Raw genomic sequence first — 11,738 nt, forward strand, 5'->3', positions numbered from 1 at the left:
TTTGCAGGAAATCTGTCCAAAGATGAATGCGGAGATTTTGGCGAAGAAATGCAGAAGAGACCACCTACGGAGCTTGTGACGGTCCGTTGTTCTTGTGACGGTCCGTAGGTGGCAGCGCAGTGCAGCTGCTGAAGGAAGATGGGGAAGTCTGACCAAGTGTGGGGTTACGAAGTCCATGACGGTCCGTCGTGTCTATGACGGTCCGTCCTGCAGGTTCGTCATGTAGTTCAGAGAAGTAATCCCAGTACCCATATTCCAAGAGTTTAAGTGTTTTGGAACGAAGACCCTCGACGGACCGTCGTGTCTATGACGATCCGTCATACTTGCCGTCGAGGGTAATGAAGAGAGCAGCAGAAGAAATTGCACAAGTATGGGACGACGGAGTCCATGACGGTCGGTCGTGACCGCGACGACGATCCGTCGCGAGGTCCGTCGACCCAGCGGCGTTTTGATAGATTTCTAGCAAATAGAGTCCTTGTTTAATTAGGTTTTTGTTTTCTATAAATAGTTCGAAAAACCTCGTTTTTGAGGTTAGACTCCGTATTGTTAGACTCTTGACTATTGTTAGACTTTTGAATATTGTGAGACTCTTTGAGAGATTATTGATTATCTTGAGACTTTTATCATTGATTGTTGGTGACTTTTACTCATTAATCAATTGAACTTGCAGATTTTACTCTTTCTCATTGAAGTAAGTACATGAAGTCTCATATCATATATTTGAATATTGTGATTATGACTATGAGTAACTAAACTCCATAACTAGGGTTGTGGGAACCATAGGCAAATAATGAGATAAAACCTAACTAAAATAACAATTCTAGAATAGTGTCTTGCATGTATTTATAATTCTTTCGCTTAGAAGTCTTTTTAACGGATGGCCAACGTTAGAACTCGCCTTAATGCTAGTTGCCGGACCAAGGAGGTAGATAATAGGAAAAGAATTATCAACATAGATTTAGTGTATACTATCTAATAGGCTAGTATTGATTGGTACGAGGTAATAACTTAGTCAAATATCGAATACGATGCTTAATATGAGGTAAAGATAAGGGTTAGGATAGCAACACACGTAGCCGGACCAAGGTGCGGAGTGAGATTTTCTAGATGCCGGACCAAGGATTTAGAAATACATAACTTATCACTTTGCATGCAAGATACTAGAAAAGAATTTTTATAGTTAGAATTATCAAGTTATGAACCTGAGGGGAACACGTAAACCCTAGTTACTTTGATTAATTGATTAAACTCCAACATTCAAAGCTGTTAAGTGTCTCTTTGAATTTCGTTAGTTATTTTCATTCATTTAGAAATAGAAACCCCCCTTTTATTGTTTTTACTTTCCAAGGAAGTAATTGACTAAACAAAAGTATTAATAGATTGAAGTTAAGTCTAAACTATTTTCCTCGTGGGAACGATCCCAACCTCACTAGTTGGGTTATTTACTTGACACGACCGCTTTACTTCTTATTTGAGAAGTAAGTTTGAGCGTATCAACTATCTAGACACTGCACAATAGACTTTGAAGGTGTTAGTTACAGTCACTAGGTCTTGTCCAAGACCATTACTTTAATGTTCTTATCTGATGAATGAGTCTTAAATGAAATAATGAATTTAATGACTTATGTTAAGAAGTATGTTAAATGAATAAGTACTTATCTACAGTAGTTAAGGGTTGTCTAGTTAAGGTGTGAAGGGGGCATATGAATGGGCACTTCATATCTTACCTACATAAGTCTTAAGAATGACTCTAGTTAGGGAAGATGTTGATTATGTGGACATGATTTAACCCTCGAGTAGTATTAAGGATTATTTAGATATTTTTGAAGAGGTCAATCATGAACATTATCTTCATGATTTACTGAAGTAAGTCTTTTGATAGCCTTGGTAAGGAAAATGTCATATTATACATGTTATGTGTTTTGGTATCTTGTAAGTATGTATGTGTCTCATTATGAGTAGTCATGATGATCATTTAGGCATGCTTAGAGAGGGTGTATGAGTGTTCTCTCTTTGTGTTGCTTAAGTGAGTCTTAGGATAGCTTTTAGTGAGATGATTACATGCTAGGAAGTGTCTAAAGTGAAGGTAAGGCAAGTCACTGTAACTCTGAAGGAATTCATTGTATAGTGAGTTGAGGTTACTGTAAAGTTGGCTTAAAAATGGATTAAATTGCTTAAATGTTATCTTATGTGTTTCTAAGGTGTTACATGTTGTTCTTATGATAATAATATTATTTTTAAATGAAAAGATGAATATTTATAATAGATGTCCGTTTTCATGATTTTATGCATAAAGTCATACTTAGTACAATTGTTTGTATTGATTTCATACATTTTGTTTATCTCTAAAGGTATAGGTGAAAGGGGAGAAGGATCGTGAAGGAGAGCTTGGATTCTAGAGTCGTTCAAGAGAAGTGAAGTATGTCCTCAATTTACTCGAGGGCATACATATATGTCTTTTATTTTGAAATATTGTAATAGACTAAGTATTTCTATATTATGAAGTATGGGTCGTGTCCCAACGTTTTCTCGTGTCTAAGGTGATGAGATTGAGACTTAGTATTTCCTATGATTCCTAATGGAAGATGTTATTAAAGATATTCTAATATTTTGTAAAAAAATTTAATTCCGCACTACTTTTCATTATGTATATGCGATGAGCAATACGGAAAGGGTCTTGTACAAGACCTCCAAGAGGTCAAGTACGCCGGTTGCAATCTGAGATTGGCCCTAAACTTCTAGGGTGTGGTTTCGGGATGTGTCACAAACAAATAGTGATCTTATGATTTTAATTTAAGAACATTTATCACTTTCATCATTTTAAATCCATTTTACACCATGTTTTTGTAAAATTACTCACGTCATTATCTAGGTGATTGTTTAGTCGATAAAGTGAGTTAACAAGTTTTCACACTTTCTTTTCTTTACTAGGAACCACAAAACCTGCGGGTTGTTCCATATAAATTTGTTTCTCCAATTCTCCATTTAATAAAGTTGTTTTCACATATATTTGATTAATTTGTAGGTCATATTCTGCAACTAATGCAATTAACATCTGAATGAATGTAATTCTAGCTACTAGTAATTATGTGTCAGAAAAATCAAAACCTTCTTTTTGTCTACAATCTTCGACGAAAAATAGCTTTGTATTTGTCGATAGTTTCACTGACTTTCATTATCCTTCTGAAGATTCACTTTGAAGCCAAACTTTTATATTCTAGAAGAAGTCATTAACTTTCAATATGGTTGATCAAGATAGAATCAATCTTAGTATTGACACCTTCTTTCAAAATGATGAGTCCACTGAAGACATAGGAAATGGTGCGAAATTTGATTCAAAGGAAGTAGATGTCCTTTCGCATTTACTACGTACCTAAATCTCTTTGTTAAGTACATTCTCTTTTTGTTCTTCCCAAGGTCTTTTAGACCCTTCATTAGATTTATCAAGTTTAAGTTACAGTTCACAGTTTTAGGTCCTATTTTGATCCTTTTAGGAACAAGAACTTTGACTTTGGCTAGATACCCCACACTTAAAATATTTCAAGTTGGATTTCCTTAATATTCATTTCTCATATGGAATAGATTATGTCATGAACAAACAAAACTTTTAATTGTTTTTATGTCTAAATACACAAAACTTTTTGTTGTTCCTTTTGCTGTAATAGCTTGACCACACAAATTTTACTGGTACTGAACTTATAGGTAATGCATCCATTATTTCATTCAAAGTTCAACTTTTTTCATTGTGCAGTTACATTAGATTGAGCTGAATGTTAGACAATAGGTATTTTTTTCAGCTTATATTTTATTGGTTTTTTTACTTATTTTAGTTTAGTGTTTCCTATCTTCTAGCTAGACTTAGTTAACTTTAGTTGCTCAACTTTCTGAAGTTAGTGGCCCCATTTAATGGTGTTAGTGGCCCCTTTTATGGTAATTTGTGGCACATGTTCTTATTAAGTTTGAACATTCACTTTGTAAGTGGCTACTAGATAGGAAATGATTATGTTTTTTAATTGTAAATTTAGACCTTTTGCATATTAATACATGGCTAGAATTTCATAAGTTCACTCCATTTTTATTTTTCAAATCAGTTTCTTAAGTATTTTTGTTCTAACAGTGGCATCAGAGCCTATAGTTCATCTTACAAGACCAAAATGTTTTAACCTACAACACAAATGACATCCAACAACGTACCTCTAAATCCATCATTCTCTTTCACCTGTGAAAATTACCAAATCTGGTGTGTGAGGATGCAAGCTTTTCTTGAAGCCTATGAACTTTGCAAAACTATGACGAAAAATAAACCATTTGTTGCTCTACCAGCAAATCCTACCTTCGCTCATATCAAATCCAACAACGAAGAAAATGCAAAGAAATCTAAAGCCAAGTCGCTTATACAGAATGTTGTAGCAGATTTTGTGTTTTACAGAATCATGGCTTGCCCAACTGCAAAACAGGCTTGAGATAGGTTGAAAGAAGAATATCGAGGAAGAGAATGAACACGTCAAATACAAGTGTAGAACCTGAAAAGAGAGTTTGAGTCCTTGAATATACAGGAGAATGAATTTATCATTAAGTATGCAAATTAAATCTCTTTAATTGTTAATAACAGTAGACTTCTTGGTGAAGAATTTACAGACAAACGAATTGTGGAGAAAAATCTTGTGACTCTTCATGAGAGGATTGAATCTAAGGTTTCATCTTTTGAAAAATCCAAGAACCTGGACAAACTTTCATTAGGTGAACTAATGATTGATGTTCAAGCACAAGAGCAATTGAGGAATATGAGACGGGAAAAGTTCACTGAAGGAGCTTTTTCTATACAAAAGCAAAAAGGAAAGCAACAATATAACCAAAAGAATAAGGGCAAGTGTGATGGAGGAAACAATAGTGGAGATGTTAAGCAATAAGTTCCATCCGTGCAAACATTGTAAAAGAAATACACAGAGAAGTACTATTGGTGGAGAGTCGATGCTATATGCAGCAACTTTAAGCATACAGGACACATATCCAAGGTCTGAAAATTAAGAGCAAAGGCCTCTGGTGTTTTGCAAGCACAAGTAGCAGAAGTTGCATATGCACACGAGGAGCAACTCTTTGTAATTTCATACTTTTCAATCAATGAATCCTCTGATTCATGGATTCTTGACAATGGTAGCACGCATCACTTGTGCAATGATGTTAAACAGTTCATATTCCTCGATGGGGTACTTACAAATCTAAAGTAAAAGTGGGAAACAATGAGGTAATATAAGTCAAAGTTAGAGGTGCAATGTCTATCTCAACAATATGAAGTATCAAAACTATTACTGATGTATTCTACAAATCGATATGAGTCAAAGTTTATTGAGCGTTGAACAAATCCGTGAAAATAATTATTCTCTGCATTTTAAGAATCGTGGATGTGTTGTTTCTGACCCTTCTGGAGTAGAGTCATTTCATGTCAAGATGATCAACAAAATGTTTTCAGTTGAATTGGAGAAAGTAATTGAGTAGGCTTACACTATTACTAAACAAACATGTACTAACCTATGGCAAAAAAGGTTTGGTAACTTCAATCTGAGAAGCATCGCATAGATGAAAAAGAAAGAGCTAGTGAAAATATGCCTAAATTTATTTCTAATGCACAGGTTTGTGAAACTTGCATAACGGAATGAAAACAAAATGGACATTTAAAGCAAATCAAGTATGGAGAGCTAACCAGAAACTATAACCAATTCATACGGATGTTTGCGGCCCAATGAAAATAAATTCACTGGGTGGTAACTAATACTTTCTCCTCTTTATTGATGACTACACCAGAATATGTTGGGTTTATTTCATAAGACTGAAGAGTGAAATATTTGATGTTTTTAAACAATTTAAATTTTTAGTATAAAATCAATGTAATCTTAGTATTAAGGCTTTAAAGTCTGACAGTGGAGGAGAATATACTTCTTCTTAATTTGTGGAGTTGTTTAATAGCACAGGTATTGAACGCTAATTGACATTACAATGTGATGAACATATTGCCTACTAAGACCTTGCAGGACATGACTCTATATGAAGCTTGGGTGTGGGAACAAACCATTAGTACACCTCAGAATCTTTGGATGTATATGTTATTATCGAGTTCCAGATACAAAGAGGAGTTAGCTGGACAACAAGACTCACAAAGGCATATTTATGGGCTACTGTTCTGCGAAAGGTTACACGATTTCATGTTTGAAATCAGAAAAACTAATTCTCAACCTAGAAGTGAAGTTTGATTAATCAGGAAGTTGGAATTGGAAAAATTAGAAGACCTCTTATTCTAATTTATTTTCAAAAGAACAGCCTCAACTTTCAGAAGATGAACTAGTGGATGATGTACCAGTAAGGCGAACTCGAACCTTAAAAGATTTCTATCAGCGGTATACCTTGGTTATCTCTGAACCAACAAGCTATGCTGAAGCACAAGACTCTCAGGTATGGAGGAGAGCTATGCAAGATGAACTAGACATGATTGTGAAAAATGAAACCTGACAGCTTGCTGATAGACTTAGAAATCGCAAGGTTATTGGTGTAAAATGGATTTTCAAGACAAGAATACCTGATTGAACAATTTGCAAACATAAGGCTAGATTGGTGGTAAAGGGATACACACAACAGTATGGTGTGGATTACCAAGATAAATTTACTCCGGTAGCAAGGTGTGATACAATCAAGACTATTCTTGTATTTGCATCTCATAGTTCCTTGCAGATTCATCAATTTGATGTCAAATCGGCTTTCTTGAATGGTTTTCTTGTTAAAGAGATCTATGTAGAGCAACATGATGGTTTCTCAACATCTGGAAAATGGATCAATTTTATCTCTTAAGAAGGCCTTGTATGGACTAAAACAAGTCCCAAGGGCATGGTATGAGAGGATGGACAATCATATCATCCAACTTGAATTTAGTAGAAGTCAAAGTGAAGCTACTTTGTATGTGAAAGTCACTGCATATGAGTCTTTAATTGTCTCAATTTATGTGGATGACATGCTTGTGACAGGAAGCAAAATTGAACTAATCCAAAGGCTTAAGGATGAAATGGAGAAAATCTTTGAAATGACTGATCTTGGAGTCATGAAGTACTTTCTTGACATGGAAGTGTTGCAGTCCAGTGATGGAATTTTTATTTTCCAGCAAAAATACGTTTCGGATATTCGAAACAGGTTCAAAATGCAAGACTGCAAACCTGTGAGTACTCCAATATCTGCTGGTGTGAAGCTTGGCAAAGATGAGGTTTCCGAAAAAGTGGATGATAGTATGCAAAGAAGTTCCATTGAAAATCTTTTATATCTAACCGCAAGCAAACCTGACATTCTATTTGTTGTTAGTTTCCTCTCTCAGTTTATGCATTCACCTAGAGACACACACTTCACAATGGCTAAAAGAGTGTTAAGGTTTATTAGAGGAACCAACAAGTTTAAATTTTTCCCAACATTTGCTGAAGTAACTATGAATTTGATCGGTACTCTAATAATGATTGGAGTGACGGAGTTGATGATTTCAGAAGCGCCTCTCGATATCATTTCTGTTTGGGGACAATTTGTTTTAGTTGGAAGCTCTAGAAAACAAGAAACTACAGCTCAATCAACAGTAGAAGCTGAGTACATAGTTGTTGCATCTGCTATGAATCAAACTATCTAACTATGGAAGATGATGATGGACTTAGGCCATGAACAAACAGATGCTACCAAGATCATGTGTGACAATGTTTCAGCAGTTTGAATCTCAAAAAATTCAGTGTTTCGTGATCAAACTAAGCATACCAAGATCAAGTTTTATTTTACAAGAGAAGTCAAATAATCTAATGAAGTGTTGCTTGTTCATTGTTCATGGGAGAACCAACTAACTGACATTTTCACTAAGTCATTGTCAAAGGAATGGTGAAGATCTGAGGCAAAGAATTGGTGTTTGCCACAAAAATCCCAAGGAAGAGTGTTAGACAATTGACATTTTTTCTAGCTAATAATTTTTACTTTTTTTTTTTTACTTATTTTAGCTTAGTGCTTTCCATTTTCTAGCTAGACTTGGTCAACTTTAATTGCTCAACTTTCTGAAGTTAGTGGACCCATTTATGGCTATTAGTTGCCCCCTTTATTGTTGTTAGTTTCACATGTTCTTATTTAGTTTTAACATCCACTTTGTAAGTAGCTACTAGGTAGGAAATAGTTATGTTTTTTCCTTGTATAAATTTAGACCTTCTGAAGATTAATATATAGTTGGAATTTCATAAGTTCACTCTATTTTTATTTTTCAAATCAGTTTCTTGAGTTTTTTTGTTCTAACACTGAATGGGGCAGTAGTTTGATACACTTAATGTTCTCATCACTTCTTATCTTTTTCCCACTGATTTTCCCCTTCAATTTTATATTGTCTAGACGTTTCCATTGATTCATCCTTACCATTTAACAATATATATAACCGTATCTAGTGCAATATTGAATAAATATTATGAAATACACTTTTTCACCACGAGATGGTAGTGACTTCTTATCACAAATGTCAGTGTAAATCAACTCTCAGGGATCAAGTTCCTTTTGCAGGTTTATAAGAATGCTTAGCATACACTACAAGAAAGTGGAGATATAACGACATTTTTTAAATGTCGTATTATGATGTTTAAATGTCACAAATTTCTTTACCGATATTTATTTTATATTTGGATCAAATATCGTAAATTTTAGTGTAAAATTTTTTTCCGACATTTAGGTAATTGTCAGGAAAAATTTATGATATTTTATTTGTGACATTTAGGTAAATGTTGAAATGAATTTGTTTCATTTACTTTGCAACATATATGTAAATGTTGATAAGATTTTATGACATTTATTTTTTGATATTTATGTGAATGTCGATAAAAAATATATGACATTTATTTTTGACATTTAGTTGAATGTTAGTATAAGATATATGACATTTATTTTCGACATTTAGGTAAATGTCTGTATGAAATATATGAAATTTATTTTTGATATTTAGGTAATTGTCGTATGCGATATATATGACATTTAGTTTCGAAATAGTGTAAATGTTTCTATGAAATATATGACATTTAAATAAATGTTGATATGAGATATATGACATTTATTTTTTTGACATTTATAAAATGTCACTTAAACTTTCTGACATTTAGATTAGATGTTGGTAAAAGAAATTTCAAGACACTTATTTGTGACATTTAGAAAATGTCACGTTGAATTTTGTGATACTTTAGCTAATATCAACAAATGCTATTATGGAATGTCACAAAATTGGTGACATTATTTTATATTTTGTTGAATGTCATTAATATTCTAATGTCGCTATCAAATGTCTTAAAACATCTCAGAGAAATCTATATATAGTTTTTCTCAAGACATATGCATACAAACAATATGTGCATTCAACACTATCTTCTTAATGATAAGCAAGAAATATTAGATAAAGAAAATATTCTCTAATATTATAATCAAATAACAAAATAATAATATAATAAGTTTTTATGGAAGTAAACAATGTCAAAACAAATTATTTTTTCTATCTCAAGTAAAATTGAGATCTATCTAAATGTAATAATCTCAACATAAAATCAACTAATTAACGCCTAATTCAAATTGAATTAAAATCTCCAATAAGATTGCAATAAATATTTATGAAATCGTCAATCCAAAAATTGAGCATGTTGAAGTCGATACTTGACCTTAATTTCCTTTAGCAATCTTCACAAGAAATGCACATAAGAAAAATCCATAACTATATAATAATATAAATTAGATCCCCATTAACTAGAACAATTTGGGATATCAAAAATGACTAACTGAATTTTTCTAAAAGCACAAATATTAAAGAATTAATGCAAAAGTAGTAATTATTTGCATGAGATTGTCCTCCTTTTGAAAGAAAAGAAAGATCTTATAGTTTTTTTTCAAACATACCCACTTCTTTTTGTTTGTGCCAACTATGACAGTTTCAGTATTCTTGATCATGTTATCCTGGAAAAAAAAACATTAAATTTATTATTTTAATACTTTACAAAATACAAAACTTAACATTTCATTGAATACATAAGTGTGTCAATTTCTCTAGAAGGAAAACAAAAAAAAGGAAGATACATGTTCGCTTCAACAAAACAAACATATGATGTTGGACAAAGATACAAACATCTTATAATGCAACTAACAATGTGATAGCATAGTAATGAGGATTCGGATTATCACACATTGATTAATCAAAAAGAGATTCAACAACGAAAAAGAAAGATCGATTCCATATTGTGTATGTTGTTGTATATTGTAAGAACTCATGTTATAATAAACTAAAACTCCAACACACATATTATATAGCACACAATAAATAATATAAGACCTTACCAGATATACATATTCAGTAAAATTATTTCCTTTTCCAGAAGGAAATGAACCTAAAGGACAACTCCCCCAACCCATGAATTATTTATCATCCATATATATATATATGTTTTTTTCTAGAATATAAAGGAGGAAGGGAGAAGAAATAGTAGAAATTAACATATAATCACTTCATATATATTACTGAAATGTGAAGGAGTAGTCACAAGGTAAAAGAGTAGCATGAATCACAATCCCCTGCAATAAACTTTAACTCAATGTTCCAGTTCCAGAAAGAATAAATAGATAAAGAGCAAAAGTAGAAGCACAAAATCCACAAGCATGTGTAATCTCTGGAACTAATCACTTCTTTCAGCCTCATGCAACAAGTTTATAGAACTGATATATATTCATGTACATTATTATTGACATATGCATTGGTACTACATGAGCTTCAAATATACTTGAACTTATCTTAAAAATACATCATCACACATCAAACAATATAAGACCTCCATAACAAGGTCCCAAATCTAATATAATTTGTTTCAGTGATAACTTGACAACGGCAAATTAGAGAGTTCAGTGACACATTTTCGTTATTGCACATTATTAATAAGTCAATATTCAAACTGGGTCTACTCACATTCCAAAAATCAAACATGGAAACATCTAAACAAAACTACATCCAGAATTATCTGGTAATGATAAATACAGAGGAATCATTCTATTTACTTCAACTAATTTCTTGGACAAGGAAACAAGAGAATGTACAAATTAGTTGAAACAAGCTCACTATTTTAGAGAAAGTAGGGTAGCAATGTGCAAAAGGTGCAAACCTATAATGTAAAATAATGCAAAAATTGAGATAATCCTAGATCTTGCACCTTATTTTGTGATACAATCTTTTGCGGCTGAATTGACGCATAATGGGGATTCAAACATGGACTCAAGGCAGAAAAAGGAACAAAAATAAGGGTAATCAAGTAAGAACTACACAGCAGAATATGCAGTTGAGTGAAACGAAAAATAATACATCACATTTGTGTGTGTGCGCACACGTTTCTTAAGATTTATCTAAAATATAAGAGCATCAAGGGAAGCTTGTAGGTCACCATTTCCTTTCTATAAAAAGTTTGATTTTATATCTCCATTCCAACCTTGTTTCACTCGATATAATTCATTAACTTCAATCTCTTGCCTCAACTTATTTATAAAGTACAATTCAGCATCCAGAAGACTTAAACTCACTCTATTTCCTTTGGAATAAAGTCAAGCTCTTCTATAGATTCATATCTCTCAAGGAGCAAAATTGATAGCACATTCAGGTTGTCTTTTCATACATGTTTTCTCTAATTCTCTTATATTTGTATTACATCCTTATGTTTTTTGATTCAACAGTC

At 32.8% G+C, this 11,738-nt stretch overlaps 1 protein-coding gene across 1 annotated transcript; it reads left to right on the forward strand.

Moving 5' to 3' along the window:
• The first annotated feature begins 4,289 nt into the window (after positions 1 to 4,289).
• Positions 4,290 to 4,910, forward strand: LOC107025078. Its single transcript, XM_015225943.1, has 2 exons — positions 4,290 to 4,420; positions 4,613 to 4,910. Exons 1-2 carry the CDS (start codon positions 4,290 to 4,292, stop codon positions 4,908 to 4,910), a joined length of 429 nt encoding a protein of 142 aa, XP_015081429.1.
• The last annotated feature ends 6,828 nt before the right edge of the window (positions 4,911 to 11,738 follow it).

The sequence above is a fragment of the Solanum pennellii genome, chromosome 7, assembly GCF_001406875.1.
Source record: "Solanum pennellii chromosome 7, SPENNV200".
NCBI lineage: Eukaryota > Viridiplantae > Streptophyta > Magnoliopsida > Solanales > Solanaceae > Solanum > Solanum pennellii.

Coding starts and splice junctions, on each gene's coding strand:
- LOC107025078 (XM_015225943.1), top strand. CDS start 4,290: ATGACGAAAAATAAACCATTTGTTGCTCTACCAGCAAATCCTACCTTC. Junction 4,421..4,612: donor AATGTTGTAGCAGATTTTGT/GTTTTACAGAAT, acceptor TGTTAATAACAG/TAGACTTCTTGGTGAAGAAT.